The following is a 20,154-nucleotide window of genomic DNA, read 5'->3' on the forward strand; positions in this document are numbered from 1 at the left end:
TTGGTCAAATATCTCACAATATTTTTGCAACTTTTTTCAAACCTCTCAGCATCCTCAGCTGGATCTTGTTGTTTGCAGAATATAGCTCCTGCCATTTTTTTTAAAAAAAAAAAAAATGGCTAGTCTAAAAAAAAGAAGAAATAAGGGAGACGTGATAGCAGTATTCCAGTATTTGAGGGGCTGCCACAAAGAAGAGGGGGTCAAATTATTCTCCAAAGCACCAGAGGGCAGACAAGAAACAATGGTTGGAAACTGATCAAAGAGAGAAGCAACCTGGAATTAAGGAAAAACTTCCTAACAGTGAGGACAATTAACCAGTGGAACAGCTTGCCTCCAGAAATTGTGGGTGCTCCATCCCTGGAAGTTTTTAAGAAGAGACTGGACAGTCACTTGTCTGAGATGGTATAGGTTCTCCTGCTTGAGCAGGGGGCTGGACTAGAAGACCTCCAAGATCCCTTCCAGCTCTATTCTATTCTATTCTATTCTATTCTATTCTATTCTATTCTATTCTATTCTAATTATCCCAAAGGGATAGTAAAAGGGGAATTTTGTAGGACCCTCTAAGTCACCACTGCTGAGCATTGCTGCTGAGATAGATATCTTTGTCAGCAAAAACTTTATGGATGATAACATGGTTCTGTACCTGTTTCTTTCAAGTGCAATTGCAAGAAAATGGGTTGATTTGTTTCCTCTGGTTGTTCTTTTCCATCTGAGCAAGCTGCCTTTTAAAGGGAGGTCTAATGGTTGTTGTTTTTTTTTTCTGGGCTTAAATACCAAGTTATGTAATGCAGCTACGTGACGGTGAGCAATATCAATCCTTCCTCCTTCATATACAGCCATGTTCTGGATGATCTGGAAATATCAGATCACAGGGATGATTGGTGTGACATAAAGTATGTGATGGGTGATGGCACGTTTGGATCCTTGATATGGCACTTACTTCTGCATAGTGAGATTTTCTAGAAATGGCACATCATGTTAGGTATGTTTTCATTAATTGTTGGAGTGTGAACCTCTATCGCAGTGGATCTGTCCAGTGAGTTATAGATTTAATTCCCATAAAGAAGTATCAGATAATGATGGGACATTTCTGAACCTAACTTTCTTTCTCAGGATTATCACAACCCTGATTTATTTTTAGCTCTGATGGCTAAAATATTCTTTCCTTTTTATTTACTTATTTTTATTTTTGCCAACTATACCATAGGACAGGGGTCCTCAACTCCTGGTCTGTGGACCAGTACCAGGCCATGGCATGCCAGCAACTGGTCTGCACGAACAAGCAAGGCCCCATCCGCGGGATGCAGGTAGCACACAAAACCACACCTCCTCTGGTCCCTGGAAAAACCTCTCTCCATGGAACCGGTCCCTGGTGCCCAAAAGGTTGGGGACCTCTGCCATAGGATATTAGGGGAAACCTATTAGCATATATTTATTATTCACCATTGCTGATTATAAGCCCAAACTTTCTGAGATCCAATGTTTTAATGAGTGCTATATGTAATTTCATACCTTTGGATTTTTTTTCACCTCCAGCGTGAATTATATTCTTTAAGGAGCTGATAATTTCTGCTACCAAATTCCAGGGATTAGCTCAGAGATGGAATTCCAGAGGGCAATCCTCTTCTGAAGCTAGTATTTGTTTTAGAGCAGTGGTTCTCAACCTGTGGGTTGGGACCCCATTTGGGGTCGAATGACCATTTCACGGGGGTCACCAAACAACGCAGTCTGCCATTTTTTCCCCCCTTTTCCTTAGCTGTGCTACTCCCTTTTATTCTATTGGCTTTTGAAAGCCAATAGAATAGACTCTCTTGAATAGAGTCTAATTCTATTGGCTTTCAAAAGCCAATAGCAATTGTCCAGGCTGTCTCTGCCCTGCTGAGCCCGCCAAAAGTCCCATTCTGCAAATGGTACTGCACCAGTTGAGTAGTCCTCGACTTACGACCAGTTGGGGGTTACGGCATTAAAAAGGTTGAGAACCACTGTTTTAGAGTAAAGTCCTGAGCTCAGTCCATTTGCATTTCAAAAGGAAAATAAACAACTCTACATCTTCAATGCAAAGTGATGGGTAGAGTCATATAGAGTTGGATCTGAAATTCTTTTCTCCATTCTCTTCAGTTAAAACACAATCAACAACAAAATCTCTTAATTAAAAATGAAGCATCATCATTATTATTATTATTTAAACTGAAAGGCTGCTACAATCTGAATCTCAGTACTAAATTCTCTTCAACTGAAATCTATTCTAAAATTATTCTACACCAACCTTCCCACTTGGGTAGTCTTTTATATGTGTTGGGATCACAATATCCCAAAGACAATTTGGCTTGAATTCAGAACTGGAGGCTCATCATAGCTGGAAGATGCCAGCCTGAAAAAGGGAGAGGGCTGTTCAAGAGGGGACAAATTACTAAATTAGTATCACACCAACACAACACAAGCTGTACCCCTTTTGTATATTTGTAAATCATGCATATGGTAGAGACAGAGCTTAAGGTGCAACCCAGCTTTTGGCATTCTGATGAAGCACTTGCAGATGTCTCTGCATGTTTCATATTCCTTGAAAATTATTATTTCATCATTATTAAAAACTATTTGATATTAAAAATATTTAATAATAATAATTAAAAAGCATTCATTCCATTCATTAATTCATTCAAGGCTGGTTCACACATTATAGTAAGCCATAAAATGATTTCTTTGATTTAGCCTAAGCGAAGCCATCCATTATGTTGTAAAATATATCTAAAAGAACACTGTTGGTGCATGATTCCTTCTGCTTATTGAGGCCATTCAAATAAGGGTCCCAAAGCTGTTGGGGTATAGGATAGATAGATAGATAGATAGATAGATAGATAGATAGATAGATAGATAGATAGATAGATAGATAATTAGAGAGAAAGATGATTAGAGAGAAAGAAAGACAGAGAAGGATAGAGAGATAAATATAGATAGATGATTAGATAGCGAGAGAGAGATATAAATAGATATAAATGATTAGATAGATAGATAGATAGATAGATAGATAGATAGATATAGATAGATAGATAGATAGATAGATAATTAGAGAGAAAGAAAGACAGAGAAGGATAGAGAGATAAATATAGATAGATGATTAGATAGCAAGAGAGAGATATAAATAGATATAAATGATTAGATAGATAGATAGATAGATAGATAGATAGATAGATAGGTAGGTAGGTAGGTAGGTAGGTAGGTAGGTAGGTAGGTAGGTAGGCAGTCAGGCAGGCAGGCAGGCAGACAGACAGACAGACAGACAGACAGACAGATAGATAGATTTTGTGATTTATTTAAGCCATTTAGTCCAGCCCTGTTCTTCAGAATTAACTATTACTGACAGGGTAAATAAATTACGCATATTTTATTTGTTTGAAATATTTATTTACAGCAATTTTCCAGCCTTGCTATTTTTCAAAAGCTAGTCATAATTAAAATCTCAGTAATACATAAAAAGTATGATAAATGGTGCAAAGTTAAAGCTAATAATTCAGAATTTGCCAACCATAACATAGTAACTAAACTCATGTTGCTTTTGAAAGTCACTTGAAAGTAAAGGTGGTCATTTGGAAGCACTTTGAAGGAAGCCATTCAGGGAAGGCTCCAAGTCTGAAGAGCCCTTAATGGTCCTCTGGTGTTCACTTCCAATGAATGCTGCTCTGAGCATTGTGGAACCTTATAAATGTCACCCTCTCACTGTTGAGATGCAATTGACCAAACATATAGCATTGTCAGATTCACTCTCTGAAGTAAACTATGACTCTACTGTAATTGGCACTTACTGTGGCTTTAGAAAATGGTGGGAAGGGGAAGGAAAGTGAGAGAGAGAGAGAGAGAGAGAGAGAGAGAGAGAGAGAGAGAGAGAGAGAGAGAGAGAGAGAGAGAGAGAGAGAGAGAGAGAGAGAGAGAGAGAGAATAGCATGTATCCATTTCAATCAATCTCAAGTTTCAGAACAGAATTGTGAACAAGGCCTGAGACAACAATTGTCTCAATATTGCCCATGGATAAAGATGGCAACATTTACTCTTACATTATCCACCCGCCCCACACATCCATCAGAAAAAGAGCTTCAGCATCTTGTTTTGAAACATTTCAAGATCAACCCTATACCAAATGTCTAGCTGTCTACTTTCATATAGTTACTGAAATGTACAAAAATGTTGAGTACCCTTTAAATAATATTTTTAGTGTAACGTTTTTAAAAATTGATGTAAAAGTCCATAAGGCATACCCAGTTATTTCACCAACAGAACTTCCAGTGCTGCGAAGCCATGTTCGAGGCTGTGGAGCAACAGGACCTGGATGCTGTCCAGGTTCTTCTTTACCAATACACCCCGGAGGAGTTGGATCTCAACACACCTAATAGTGAGGGATTAACAGCTCTGGACATCGCTATCCTGACGAATAATGTGCCCATTGCCAAGATCCTCATGAAAGTTGGTGCAAAAGAGAGTCCACACTGTAAGTATCGCAGGATGCAAAAATAGCTGAATCATACTAAAATGATTGAATGAATCAAAGGGGAAGTAGCACACAATTCTTTACAGGGCTTTTTTTGTCATAGAACGCCCAGAATGGAGTTCCGGCACCTTTTTGGGATGGAACCTTGTAGGGTTGGCAAGGTGGGTTTTATGACATGTGTGAGTTCCGGCACCTTTTTTTTTTTTAACAAAAAAAGCACTGGTTCTTTAAAGCCACTTGTATTTTTGCTTGTATACAATCAATCAGCAAGAAGAAGAATCCTATCCTATCTGGATCATGGAGAACTGGTAGATGTTCCATAATTGCCTACTCAAAGGCTGAAGTATTTATATCAAACAATTATTATTAAATGTACTTCCTCAGGATTTGTACATGCCTGTCCCATTTATTCCATTTTACATTTGGTGGGGTCAAGATTCCTCTCTTTAATTCTGCCTTTTGGAACCATTTTCAATCATGATTCTATTACTGACCTTTTTTTTAAAAAATTGAACTATGTTTACAGCTATGTTGTAACTTTGAAAGGTTGCCAAACAAATGGTTATAAGTCAAGGACTACTTATATGCCCCTGTCACTGTATTCTAACATGCTTTTTGCGTTCGGATCCAAAAGCCTTCTATAACTTCACAAGCTATATAATAATTGAGCACAATGCATACATGCCATAGTGGTGTGTAAATCATGGCAAACCAGAGTTAAAAGCAACTGTAGCCTAATATAATTTATAGAGCTGGCCGGTGAAATTTTGTTTTGAACAGATATGAATGGAATACAGTGCTAGTCATAAAATACCTTTTCCCTAGTTCTACAAGAAGAAAGCATACAGACCCTGCTGTTGTGGTTGCAGCCAGCTGTTGGCCTGGCAGGAAGACAGAATGGAACAAGGCAATAACAACCATTTAAATCATCCATTCATTCCAGTGTGACTAGTAAATAAAGGCCCTGTGGATATACCTGAAAAGTTTTGGTTTCTTTTGGCTGTCAAGCTTAATACTCGTTTTTGTCCCCCTGGACATCTTAAGGATATTCATTCAAATCCAAATTTGAATCTGGGATTAATGATTGGAAGGAAGTGGTGCTGTGAGATGCTATAAAGCAGCATTTCCCTATATATTTCAGAAATTTAAAATGCTTAACCTGTAAAATTTTAATTCACACTGCCCTTTTTTGTCACACCTTTTCAAAGTATCTTCACGTACGTATCTGATTGGAGAAAAGGATTTTTAATGAACTAAGTTATTTTAAGCCACAACTGCAGTAAAACAACAACAAAAAAAAAAAACAGTTTGCAAATGGGCCTTCTTGAACAGTAGTTTGTATCACAGGCCAGACTCTCATGTGGCATATGATTGTACCAAAATGCGTTGCTGGCAAAATTTTGATGGAGCACGAGCTTTTATATTAATGTATAAATTTCACTATCATACAAATGATGAATAAATCATAGAGATATAGAAAGATTGCAAAAATGGTTTTTGAAATACTGTGTTGAAAAACAAAAACTGGTAATACATAAAAATTCAATGATTAGACAAAAATCCCTTCCAGCAGAATTTTGCTTGGGTGAGATATACTAATTGAAAAACTCCCCTTTTAAATTGCTTGCAAAATACAATCTAAACGATCACTTCCTTTTTAAGGCTACTTGTATTTTTCATATTATGTAGCTCCCAAACACATGATTTTGTTATTTAGCAGTAATGAATAAAAAGTCTTTGGGCTACCTATTAGTATGGCAAAATCCTGTATTTGGCAATAAAAATAAATTTCCTTCAAGCGAAGTTTGAATTCTTGTAATTATAAGGATACGTCCATAGATCACAGTATGAAAGCTGTTTGTTATTGCCTTCTTCAAGCTATGTTTTCAACTTCCCAATTTAGCTTACAGCCCTCAGATTTCATGATGGTCTCTTATCCAAATCTGGCCCTGCTTAGTTTTTAAGTTTATCTAAGATTCTGCCAGCTTGAAAAGTGTGTGTATGTGTGTGCGTGTATGTGTGTACGGATGTATATGTATATAGATAGTCCTCGACTTACAACCACCATGAAGTCCAATATTTCCATTGCTAAGCGAAGCAGTTATTAAGTGAATTGCATCTCATTTTAATCATGTAGTCCTTAAGCGAATCTGGCTTCCCTCACCAGCTTTGCTGTCATACAAGCCAGCTGGGAAGGTCACAAAATGGTAATCACATGATCTTTGGACATTGCAGCCATCATAAATACAGGCCAGTCACCAAGCACCCAAATTTTGATCACATGACCATGGAGATGCTGCAACAGTCATAAGTGTGAAAATCGGTCATAAGTTGAGGACTACTTGTATGTGAATCTTTACCTACCTACCGTATGTGTCTGTATGTATGGGTGCTTGTTTGTGTGTGTGTGTATGGGTAGATGTGGGTGTGAGTGTATATGTCTGCATGTGTGTATGTGTGTATATGTGTGCGTGTTTGTATATCTCAGGAACAATGATGTGTCATTTTATTTTATTTATCAAATTTTTACAACAGCCCCTCTCCCATCAATTCAGAGACAGGGGATCCGGGGTCTTCTAAAGGTGACCAAACTTTGCTTCCGATTAGCCCTGCTGGCTCACAGCTGTCTGGGGTTCAGTCATATCAGAAGGAGCTCCCCGTGGATTCCCCATCACCAGACTAACCTGAGACGAGAATTCATAGGCATCTAGAACTGAAAACAGCCCTCAGTAAATTCAACTGCCCTAGGATGCATTCATTTTCAATAGCAACAAACCTCACAGGAAACCAAGCAATGGTAGTTGTAAATAAGCAGACAACCCAGAGCAGTGGTTCTCAACCTTTTTAATGCTGTGACCCCACAACCGGTCGTAAGTCGAGGACTACCCAACCGGTCATAAATCGAGGACTTTCCCTGCCCAGGAGCGCCGCGAATGCGTGGTGCCACCCCCTGCGCCGGCCGAGGCGTAGCTGGCAAGCGGCAGAGACAGAGCAGGCCGACCACCGGCTGGGCCACCAGCTGGCCCAGCCCAAGGGAGGTAAGGCACCCGCCGGGCCCCACGTGCGCCAGCAACCCTACCTGCGCCCGCCGGCCTCCCACCTCCCACCCCTGGCCCTCTTTTACTTATGCTTTTAGTAGTTGCTCAGCAGGAAGGGGTGGAAGCTTCCAGACAGCTCGCCTTTGCTGCAGACAACTTGCAGCACCGTTTTCAGAATGGGACTTTTGGCGGGCTCAGCAGGGCAGAGACACCCTGGACAATTCCTATTGGCTTTTGAAAGCCAATAGAATTAGACTCTATTCAAGAGAGTCTATTCTATTGGCTTTCAAAAGCCAATAGAATAAAAGGGAGTAGCACAGCTAAGGAAAAGGGGGAAAAATGGTGGACTGCGTTGTATTGTGACTCCCGTGAAATGGTCGTTCGACCCCAAATGGGGTCATGACCCACAGGTTGAGAACCGCTGACCTAGAGCCAAGAGAGAGAGTTTGGGGCTCATTAGACCCCAGAGAGGATACCTGAGCTCTGGCTGGAAGATAACCATCAACCACAGGCTTTCTTTGAACTTGCCTGTGGTACAGCACAGACTGTTCTTGGTTGACCCTTGTCCAAAGCCAGGCCTGTTGAGTACCTGAAGAACAGCTCGCCTGCTTGATGACACTCCCCACTGTCTCCATTCAGGGAACCGTCCCACCTCATATTTTTTTTCCCCCCTTGTCTGTGTGCTTGCAAGGGGAGAGCATGTGATTTGTGGAATTAGCTAACCATAGTTTAAACCGAAACTCAAATTCTGACATCTTACTTAGAACTTTTAGAACAGGGAATAACAGAGTCAGAAAGGGACCTTGGAGGTCTTCTAGTCCCACTTCAAGAGCTTGAATTTAGCAAACTCTCCTGTTAATTTAAAGTAGAGTTAAATTAACAACAGTTAGTATGGATCTGCCAGTCTTTATACTCCAGGAAATTGTACCTTGATGCTACAATTTCCTGGCATTTTTTTTAAAAAAAAACTGGCCTCCTTTAACTTTCCTGGGAGACTTTCTCTCTCTCCTTGGTTACTGTAGCTGTTCAGTGAAAAGAGTTGTGTCATTTAATATTTATTTGTTTATTTTTCTGTCATGGTTCGTGACTGGAGGGGAAAAAAAAAAGAATCAGGGGTGACAGGGAATAAAGCACGTGATTGACGGCTAAAGTAACATTCATTAGGCATGACAAATCTACAAGAAAACACAGCCTGGAGTGTTCTAAACAGCAATTAAAAAAAAACACACGACTGAGCTGATTTTTCATTGACCATCTATGAATAAATGCAGACTGATGGCACGGAGGGGCAATCGTAAATAAGTATTCATTTCGTGCCTTTAATGCAAACATGCCTGTGAACACAGGCCAGGTACCTATAGCCACTTCACTTCCGTGGTTAAATAATGCACGGTGCTGATCACCATTTGCATTTGCTATCTCCATCCATTGGAAACCTGAAGAGGAGAATTTTATGAAGAGATCACTGCTGCAAGTGGGGTCCTTCTTCCAAAGCTGATAGCTAAGATGGGATGCAAATTGGTATCAAATAGATCAGAGGTAGGCAACTTTGGCTCTTTTATGACTCGTGGACTTCAACTCCCAGAATTCCTGAGCCAGCATGGCTCAGTTTGGAAACCTCTCCCTTTCCCCTCAGCATGGCTGGCTCAGGAATTCTGGGAGTTGAAGTCCACGAGTCATAAAAGAGCCAAGGTTGCCTACCCCTGAACTAGATCCTTTATGTGGCAATTTGCTTTGCTTTGCTTTGCTTTGCTTTGCTTTGCAATTCAGCCTGTACAAGGTTGTCGTCGGTATACAATCACAATTGCATCCACAATTTCTGTTGCTAAGCAAGGCAGTTGCAAAGTGAGTTGTGCCTCATTTTACAACTTTTTGCCATGGTTGTTAAGTGAATCATGCAGTCCTTAAGCGAATCTGGCTTCCCTCATTGACTTTGCTTGTCGGAAGCTGGCTGGGAAGGCTACAAATGGTGGTCACATGACCCCGGGACAGTGCCAGTTGCCAAACACCCGAATTTTGATCACGTGACCGTGGGGAATGTTGCAACAGATATGTGAAAATCACTCCAAAGTCACTCTTTTCAGTGCTGTTATAACTTTGAAGCGTCACTAAATGAACGGTTGTATCTGTATGGTTAAATATTATGTTTTGCGATTTCACGTGTAATGTGAGCCTATTTATTTTGGCTTATTCAACAAACTACAGTTAAAATAGACCATGGCTTAACATGCTCTGGAAACCCTGCTGTGATACCATTAAATGTTTAAGAAGTTGTCAGAGTATTTAAAGACTCGTTTCTATAAGAAATGAAAGGGTATTTGCATTTACCATAAATTATTGGTAACAGTGGAGTGCGGTTATAGTTTAAATAACTGCCAAGGGATTCTGTATATATCTATTTAAAAGTCTATTTAATCACTCAATAACCAGCATTTGGTGGATTTGCAAACATAGTAAGTTAACAATACTGGTTTATAAACACAGTGACCAAATTAAAAAAAGTACTACTGTGCTTTATCAAATATTTTATACAACAAAATGAGAAAAAGAATCTTTGAAAAATTCCTACAATTCATTAAAATGCATTTTATTCTAACTTAAATTGTTGTAAATTTAACATCAAAAATGACATCAGTGTGGTCTTAAACATAACCAGCAATGTCCAGAGTTACAATTTTACAATGCAATATATATTGTATATTACAATGCAAAATGTAGAAAATTTTTAATGCTGAATCTAACAAATCTTTAGGGAGATGATATTCAGGTCAAATGCATTAGAGTAGTCTCTGTAAATCAGTAATTTGAACAAAGAAGGTTAGAAAAAGGAATTATCTTCCATGAACTCAACTATATTTTAGTATCTTCTTTAATATAATCTGGTTGTTTGTTTGTTTGTTTTTTAAATAATCATTCTATCCAGAAAGCAAAAATGTAGGCAAAATATTTATGGCTTGTGCTAAAATGGTCCCACAATTGTTTTTTTGGGTGCAATATTAAAAGCATCCAACTCCATGGAGTGGCAAGTAAGCTGTTTAAGGATGCAGCAACAATGTTGCAGTTCCTTATAGGTCACAACTGCACAACATATCAATATAACAAATTATCAGCCCTTCAAAGGAGGCCAAATCAAGAAACAAACATCACAGGGATTTCAGGGACATTATTGATGAAAGTATAATAACAGAATCTTGAAAGTCTGTCCAAATTTCTCTCTGTCCCCATCTAGGCTAAAAAAATAAAATAAAAATAAGGCACAGTTATTTTGAGTTTCTTTCTCACACTTGCTTCTGGATTGTACGATCCTTCCTTCAAGTCCTCTTCTTAATGGTTCTTTCATATTTTTCCCAACATCATCTCAAAATCCCTCTACCCAAATTTACTGCAGAGCCATATCTTTGAGCATTACTGACTGAGGCTAGAACCAAAGAAGGATTTTAGGCAAAGATTCAGGGACGCATCTCTGAGAAGATGCTCGTTTTTGTAGATGCTAAAGGAACCCTTGATAAGATAGAAAACCAGCTATTAGTCACTGCAAAGTGTTAACGGTCAACCATAGATCCAGAAGACAGAAATTCAAATGTTATGTGTACTTTTTTCATCCACATACCTCAACTTTACAACTGCCCTGTTTAATAGTGTTTGAAGTTAATGACAATCCTGAAAAAAAATAACTTTGCAGCTTGTTCTCGCGCTTATGACCATGACAGCATCCCCACAGCCACGTGATTTGAGATTCAGATACTATACAATGGCAGGTGTTTCCAACTGTTACAGCACCCCGTGGTCAGTTGATTGTCACTTGTGTGCTTCACCATCAGCTTCCAACAAGCAGAATCAATGGAGAAGCTGGCACTAAAATTGCAAGTTGGGGTCCCATGATATTTCACAACAACTGCACTGCATGGCATTGGTAGTCAGTAAATGAGGACTACCCATATTTTAATTGAGAACCAGTTGGTTCTCTCTCGAACAGTAGATGACACCTTTACAGGTTATTGTAACAGACTGGTCACCATCCCTGGGTTTATCCACAAGTATGCAGGGTAATACTTTTTAAAATACCCATATTTCTCATACACTATATTCTCTCATATATGATTTCGTATAAACTCCTCTGTCCTCAAAGCTGATTAACTTCTAAATTTTCCTTTGAAAAGTCCCGGAACTTAACCCAGTTCCTCTTCCTAGCAGTTGTCAGTGTGGAAGGCAGATCCGTCCATCTGAGCAACTTAGTCCAAGAAGCTCAGCAACGGGTGAGTGACCTGTCTGCACAAGTCATGAGTGAAAGTCTCGGCACAGACAGCTCTGAGAAGGAGAAGCAGCTGAAAGCCTGGGAGTGGAGATACCGGCTTTACAAACGCATGAAGTCCAGCTTTGAACATTCCAGTAAGAGCCGTGGGGAGAAATGTTTGGATGAGTGAAATGTGTAGAACAGAAATAATTCATAGACTGGGTTTCCAGGGATTCCTCCTTAGTGTTTCAGTTGAGCAACTAACCTGGCTTGACAAATGGGTTACAGATAGAACAGCAACCTGCCTGCTCTTAAAATAAGACAAGTGCAGGATTAGAAAAGAATTATTCAGTTGTCTATTCGTGGAGATGGACATTTATCATAAAGAAGGTTAGCAACTATTTTTAGACGTTCTTAAGGAACCAGCTTGAAACAGTAGAAGGACCTCTTGCTTTGCGATATAGTAAAATACGTTTCATATCCAGTGCAGTCATGATGTCAGAAAATATGAAATCTTTAACAAATAATCTATGTTTCACATGCAGGAAAGTTTTAACTGCTAAAACTTTGCCAGACTGACAAATTCACAAACGTGCATTAAAAACAGCTTCTTATATTTGTTTTTAAAAGTTATAAAATAAATGATATCTAAACATACAGCACAATCGGGGTCTAAATAATTCTAAATGCGAATTGGAATGAATTAGCTCTTCCATTATTCTGTCCCCTTGGCAGAGCCTGAGTGACTGAGGAAAGGTCTGACGGTGATATTCTAAATCTTGTACGGTGCTTACATATAAGAACGTGCCATTGAAGATACGCTGTGTTCTCTCAGATAGATGAAGAGAGCAAGGAAAACCAATGGTGTCAAGCAGTCTCATTAGTATAGATGCCTTGTTTTCATTACAAACACAAGCGACTTCAGTAGAAAGCTCACCCAGGTTGCACGGTTTCGACTCATTTCTTCAATGACCCAGGGCAGGGTTGGAAAAGTATTTGTTCCGCATGGAGTACAGTGTTTTTCCTCTGTTCGCAGGAGCCCCCGAGGCACCAACCAACATCTGCCTTATGGTAACAAGCAGCACATCACTCACTGTCACTTTCCAAGAGCCTCATAGCATCAATTCAGCAGTGGTTACAAAATACAAAGGTAATAGATTTGTATCGATTTCATAAGCTTTCATTAACGCTCGTTAAACGAAATGGGGGCTTTATATCTTTTTTGGGGTAGTTGAAAGAAGTTCCCCAATCTGACATGGATTAGATATGAACTATATTTGATTTATTTTAGTAATGGGAAGACAATCTGACACCTTAAAGCCACGTGTGCCTCAAACTTCCTCCCTCCCTCTTCTGTATCTCTCTTCAATGAAAGCATGTTTAAGCCCTAACACGGTCTTGGTAGTAATTAAGAAAAGCTAGAAAAGACACAGAATCCTCCCTGCCCAAACCTAAGAGAGGGGAGGGGGGAGGGGAAGGGAGGGAAGATCATAGCCCTCTGTTTCTCATATACCAGCCACATATACCCCAGGTAGAACATCTCAGTGTGATATTGAAATGCAGAACTGAGACACTCACTCCTCAGTTGTTGTTTTTTTCAGGATTCACAGCTGAACATTTGTAACACTGAATGCTAGTCCTCCTTTCTATTAGCATGTGCAGCTCACAATGTTTTACTTCCCATCATTGTTTGGGGAAAATACTGTTTTGACTAAGCACAGTTTGTCTTCATTTTGCTCCTGCCATAATTCCCTTTATTCTTCACAAGTCCTTAAAGATTCGCCTTCCGTTAATTCACCTATCGATTGATACTATCACAGATGAGAAAACATGAAAGAAAGCTGAAAGTGGGGGCCATTCCTTAATGAAAGCCACAAGGTGTTATTATGGGGGAAAGCAGGTGGAGGCATCGCTATCTATACAGTGCTCTGAATTCCTATATGAAAGGCAGGAGATTAAATTTATACATAAATAAGGGCAGGAATATTTGTTTCAGTAGTAACTAGGGATTATCACAAGAGCCACCTAGTTACTTGTCTGCTACTTCCTGGTGGTGTTTGGGGTTACCATCCCATTTCACTGAAATCTAGATTTTTCAGTTTCTAGAGCCATATACAGTTATAACCACAAGAGAGCTCTGGCCTAAAAGTGGAATTTGTTATGTTGTTTGACTGCAGGTCCAAATTAACTTCCCCCAATGTCATCATTGGCATCCTTCAGTCTTGAGAGACTATGGTATCATGCTCTGGAAAGAGGTTCTAAGGCAGCAGCTGGTGTGGTAAAAAGGCCAATTCAAGAATGGCAGTCCCTTCCACATTGAGGGCAGATACAATCTGTCCCCTGTCCAGCCCCCAGATTTCGCTGGTTCTGGGACTACCTCTTTGCCTCAGCCTGCCGCACAAGTGTCTCTTCAAATTGGAGAAGGCCATGCTGCCTCTTTAGCTTCCAGGCTGAACGATCAGAGGTCAAGGATTCCCAGCTGTTAATGTCCATTCCCAAGGCCTTTAGGTCCCTCTTGCAGATATCCTTATATTGGAGCTCAGGTCTCCCTCTGGGGTGCTTTCCTTGCACTAGTTCTCCGTACGGGAGATCTTTCGGAATTCGACCTTTTAAATGTGTTGGATGGCTCACCCGTTATTATCTCTCAGTTTCTATAGGCCAGTGGTTCTCAACCTGTGGGTCGGGACCCCATTTGGGGTCGAACGACCATTTCACAGGGGTCGCCAAACAAGGTTGTCCGCCATTTTTCCCCCCTTTTCTTTGGACACGGCCCTGGCAACCGGTGATGTATAAGTGACTGGGGGTCACCACAACATGGGGAACTGTATTATGGAGTCACAGCATTAGAAAGGTTGAGAACCACTGCTATAGGCCATAGTGATTGAGAACTATGGAATCTGGAATCTCTCCGTGCAGCATTTGAGGCACTAGCTTGGATGTAGCTGTCACAAATCTTTCTCAACCTGTTATTTTATTTATGCTTTCTTGCTCAAGCTTAGGACTAAACTATACCCGTATTTACAGCAAGGGTATAGATTGCAAACCTCTCCTTCCTTGGGAAGACATGCTCAGGAAATAATCCGAGAGGGGGGGGGGCAGAGATCCATCTCTCAACTGTTGCTTCCCGTAGGAATTTTTCTTACAGAAAACTAGTAGACCTTGAAGTAATCCAACCTCAGAATGTCTCTTTGAAGTGTTCTAAGCCTGAAACAAAATATATACGCTCCAAGGTCTTTGTTTTGAGGTCAGACCAAAATAAGCTATTTTGCTTCAAGCTCGGAATAAAATTTAGCTGCTTTGACTGCTCTGATTATTCCCAAGATCTGCATGTGGTTGAGCTGCTATTTTAGGGGTTGTGATTGGGATGCTTGCTAATTTGTGATTGTGATTGGGTTGCAGGGCTAATCAAATCCCTGGTTCTCTAGGTTTAAATTGGATGGGGTAATATTGGAGCGAAATCTGGAGAGGAAGGCGACAGCGAAGCTGATGGTGAAGCAGAAAGAGAAGGCTGCATCCAACAGCAAGACATTGCTGCTATCTTTTTAAAAAGGGCAACCTAGGGTTCACCTGGGAAACACTACCTGGAATGTAGGTAGTGAAAAGGATACAGGTGTCCATGGAAACATCTGTGCTTCATAGTTTTGGTAATGCTACTGAGATTGCAAAATGCAAAGGCTACCAATATAGTGTATACTTTTGTGAACTATTGATGTTGAGCTTCCAGATGCATTTAAAACCCAAAGAAGCTGCATTGTTCAAGTACGGCGCGTTGCCCTGCGTGCATGCTTTTGGGTCTTGTAGCTTCGATATTAATGCCATTCATGTAATTCGGAAGCTCCATAGCCATCAGTTGCTTTTACTGAGGCTGTGCCTGGTAGATGGATTGCAAAAAGGGAGCATGCTAAACGGTAGCTTAATCTTGTTAAATAGGCTAAGGTGGCAGTGCCTGCAGAAGAATTGGCTAAGAGGATTTCAAAAAGAAAACATTAAGAAAATTTCATTGGAAAAGTGTGATGTACAATGTCTGCCTTTCTGGCTGGATTTGTTTGTCTTCAGGCAGCAATGGTATCACTAGATTGGAAAGTTAAAACAATTATCTATTTTATCTTGTCAAAGTGTTGGCTCAGAGTCCCAGGATCTGAGGAGGAAAAAGAGAGAAGTATCTGATAACAGATTTTAAATTAAACTCAGGAATTTTCTAGGGGTGAAAGCAGAGTTGTGCCTGTGGGGATTTGTTTTGATTTTTAAAAATGTTCTTTTGCTTGTTTGTTATATTCTGTAAATTGACTGGCTGGCTGGCTGGTAGTGTATACCATAGAACTTAGAATTATAGCAGTGGAAGGGACCTCAGAGGTCTTCTAGTCCAACCTCCTGCTCAAGGCAGGAGACCTTATCAAGTGGTTGTCTTGTCTATTCCTGAAAACCTCTGGTGATGGAGCACTCACAACTCTGGGAGGCAAACTGTGCCATTGATTAATTGTTCTCACAGTTAGGAAATTTCTCCTTAATTTTAGGTTGGTTCTCTAGTTAACAAGCTTCCACCCATTACTTCTTGTCCTGCCTCCTGGTGCTTGGAAGAATAAGTCAATCCTCTCTTCTCTGTGACAGCCCCTCAAGTATGGGAAGACAGCTATCCCCAATCTTTCTTTTTTGATACGCTAGATACACCTACCTCCATTAATCTTTCATCATAAAGTTTAGTCTCCAGACTCCTTATCATCTTTCTCACTCTTCTCTGCAGAGTTTCTAGGGCAGGGGTGTCAAACTCAATTTCACTGAGGGCCGCATCAGCATTGCTGTTGCCCTGGGGGGGGGTGGCCAGAGTGGGTGCAGCCTACTGGGTGGGTGTGGATGGAGTAGGTGTGACCTACTGGGTGGGTGTGGCCAGTTCTACATCATTCACATCAAGGTTGCCTATGGGGGCCTGGGCAGAAGTGGGACAGATCTGAGGGTCTCTGGCAGAAAGGGGTGGGACCAGGGCAAGTGCCAAAGCATGGTCCACCGGGGCACGTGCCAAGATGGCCACCACAAAATTGTACATTGGCTCCCAGCTGGCCTGGGCCAGGGCCAAGGCAGTGGGGGCCATTCCCTCACTGTTTCCAGAATGGCTTTGCAGGCCACTTCGCGGGCTGCATCTGGCGCCCAGGCCTTGTGTTTGACATGTCTGTTCTAGGGTGTCAGCATCTTCTTTGTATTGTGGTGATACAAACTGGATGCAGTATTCCAAGTGTGGCCTCACTAGTGAAGTAGAACTTGGTACTATCACTTCTCATGATCTTGATGCAGCTGGCTTTTTTTGCAGCTGCAGCACACTGCTGTCTCATAATTTAGTGGTCGTCCATTAGGACACTTAGCTCTCTCTCACAGTTATTACTACTGAGCCAGGTTCTGTCTGTTGTAAACCTATGCATTTGGTTCTCCTACCTAAGTGAGGACCTTTCTTTTCTCACCACTGAACTGCATCTTGCTGGATAGGGCCCAGTGCTCAAGTCTGTCAACATCCTTCTGATTCAGGAATCTATTTTCTAAAGTGTTAGCTATTCCCTTAGCTTGGTGTTGCCTGCAAATTTGATGAGTTCCCTTCTATCCCCTCATTTAGATCATGTATGAAGATGTTGAAGAATACTGAGCCCAAGACAAAACCTTGAGATGCCCATTGTATGTTTCCCTCCATGTGGATGTAATTCCATTGAGAACTACATGCTTGTGCAGTTGGTCAGCCAACTGTGAATCTCTTTGGTGGTGGTGGTACAGTCTATTCCATATTATTCTATCTTATCAAGACATAGACTCTGGTCTACTTTGTCAAATGCCTTACTGAAGTCCATGTAGAATCTAGAATAGAATAGAGCTGGAGGGAACCTTGGATGTTTTCTAGTGCAGCCCCCTGCTCAAGCAGAAGAACTTATACCACTGCAGGCAAGTGACTGTCTAGTCTCTTCTTAAAAACCTCCAGTGATGGAGCGCCCACAATTTCTGAAGGCAAGCTGTTCCACTGGTTAATTGTCCTCATTGTTAGGAAGTTTCTAAGTATATTATATCCACAATATTTCCCTGATCTACTAATTTAGTCACTTTATTAAAGAAAACAAATAAATTTGTCTGGCATTATCTGTTTTTAACAAACCCATTCTGAAAAACCTTGTTTGTTTTGAAGTGCTCACAAATCCATTGTTTGATTATCTTTTCCTGGATTTTCTCAGGTATTGATGTCAAGCTGACTGATCAATAACTTCCTAGATCCATTTTCCCCCTTTTTTCTAGACTGGAACTATATCAACTCTTTTCCAGTATTCTGGTAGTTCCCCTGTGCTACAAGAACTTTGAAAGATTACATTCAGTGTCTCCAAATTACTTCCGCCAGCTCCTCCACAACCCTGGGATGTAAACTATCTAATCCAAGTGATTTGTAGTCATCCAGAGTGGATAGGTAATCTCTGTCCACCTATCTCTTCCTTCAGGATCAGAAGATATGGAGAAATCTGGCCCATAGAATTGCCAAGAGTCACACAATTGAATGGATATCATCATCATCACTAATTCTTTGCAATTTTGACTTGTAAACCTATTCTATCTCCCTTGGTATTGCTTTTGGTAGGTTGAGTTATATCTTCCTTTTGTGTCAAAACAGATGCAAAGAAAGAATTAAGCAATTATGCTTTCTCCATGCTGCCTGTCACCTTCCTGCCAATTATTCCCATTAGAAGATCTATCATTTTCTTGACTTCTTGTTCCTTACATGTTGAAAAAAATGATTTTTTAAAGTTATTTTTGGCAAGAGTTGTCAGACTTAGCTCATTCTGGGCCTTAGCTTTCCTGAGTCCCTCCTTGCAGATTTGGGTTACTTGCTGTTATTTTGTTTAGTTATATACTCCTCTTTCCTTTCCTTTTTTTTTTTGTTGTATTTGACCTTTTTGTCCCTCAGTTTATCAGAGAGCTCTGACTGCAATCATACCAGTTAAATTGGGTGTCTTTTGTTTTTTATCTGTGATATTGTTTTTGCTTGGCCTTCATTATCTCATTTTTCAGGGTTTTCCAAACAGGAATCCTTCCTAATCTCTCTCTTAGTTTGTTGATGTCAGCTCTCTTACAGTCTAAATTACTAGTCTGACTTGGTTCATTTACCTGTGGTTGCATTATGGTGAATTGAAGTATGACATGGCCGATCTCTGCCAAAGTTCTTATAAATTCTACTCCCTCAACCATTTCATCCCTATTAGCGAGAATTAAGTCCAGTATAGCTGTTCCTTTAGTTCCCTCCTCAACCTTTTATAAAATTGTCAGCTAGACACATCAAGAACCTGTTTGATCCCCCACTCCACAGTTTTCTTCATTCCACCTATTCACCTAGCCATGGAGTGAAAGAAAATTTAGCAAGATGTTTATTTTGAGGTCCAGTGTTCCCTATGGCCATCAAATGAATTCATGTTTTCTTCGATCAGACTATAGTAAACGCAAAAACCTTTCCCTAGAAACTCAAAACAAAACATCATTTTCTACTTGGAAATTTTTGTGCACAGCCCTGATTTCCTTTCCCAGCTGATTTTACACAAACCAATGTTGAGAACATGAATTTTCTTTACAAATTTGAGTCAAGGAAACTTAAAGGCTTATAATAGCATGTGGGAAGTTGAGACAAATTGACTTTTAGAACATTTATTTTTATTTTATTTTTTATAGTTTTATCTGTTTTTGGAATACACTTTAAGCACTTTGTTCATAGTATTAAATATATAGCCGTGATGTGACTTAAAATAAATAAGTACATAAATGGTCTAATAGGAAAAAAGTTTTGAAATTCTCCTCTATTCGTCGGCTTCAAAGCAAACTATAGGTATTGGGATTCGCCAATTTTTATAGACAATTCATCCCCTCCTTTGCCGCGGTAGCCCTTCCTCTGACTGATTTACTGCGCACAAAGCACACAACGAGTAAGCCACGCCCCAGACAACTTCTGGATTGCCCACCAGACATGCTTGGGTGACAGGCGTCTCGGTGTCTGTAGAACTTCGAGGTTCTTATGGTCTGTCCACACCTCAAATGGCTTTGCAATGGGGAATGGGGAACAACCATCAGGGCTTTCTTATAATGTTTTACAACAAAGGTATGTGACTTTTAAGGCTAAAACAATGCAATTATATTAATGCATCCTAGTTCAAATATACACAAATTAATTAAGTATTTAAAAACCACATGTAATTGCTACTACACTTCCATTTTAAAAGCAGTTTCTCTGGAATGTCCTTGTTTTCTTACCAGATATGAAAACGATTTTCTGAAATTTTAGGAGACTCGGCTTTGCAAACATAAATAGGATGGCTCTTTTCAGTCATTTGTGTATATTTAGAAAATAGAATAATAATGTTTTGGTCATTCTCTAAGCCAGTGGTTCTCAAACTTTT

The 20,154-nt window shown here is 40.1% G+C and overlaps 1 protein-coding gene across 1 annotated transcript in view; it reads left to right on the top strand.

Annotated features, from left to right (window-relative positions):
* ANKFN1 (ankyrin repeat and fibronectin type III domain containing 1) overlaps positions 1 to 20,154 on the top strand; it is a 137,117-nt gene that overhangs the window by 19,420 nt on the left and 97,543 nt on the right. Inside the window, exons 3-5 of the mRNA XM_039343567.1 lie at positions 4,270 to 4,480; positions 11,713 to 11,907; positions 12,789 to 12,902. Coding sequence (XP_039199501.1) covers positions 4,270 to 4,480; positions 11,713 to 11,907; positions 12,789 to 12,902 — 520 coding nt within the window. The remainder of the gene's footprint in view (positions 1 to 4,269; positions 4,481 to 11,712; positions 11,908 to 12,788; positions 12,903 to 20,154) is intronic.

This window comes from Crotalus tigris, unplaced genomic scaffold, assembly GCF_016545835.1.
Source record: "Crotalus tigris isolate CLP2741 ecotype Arizona unplaced genomic scaffold, ASM1654583v1 scf7180000017865.1625608, whole genome shotgun sequence".
Classification (NCBI taxonomy): Eukaryota; Metazoa; Chordata; class Lepidosauria; order Squamata; family Viperidae; genus Crotalus; species Crotalus tigris.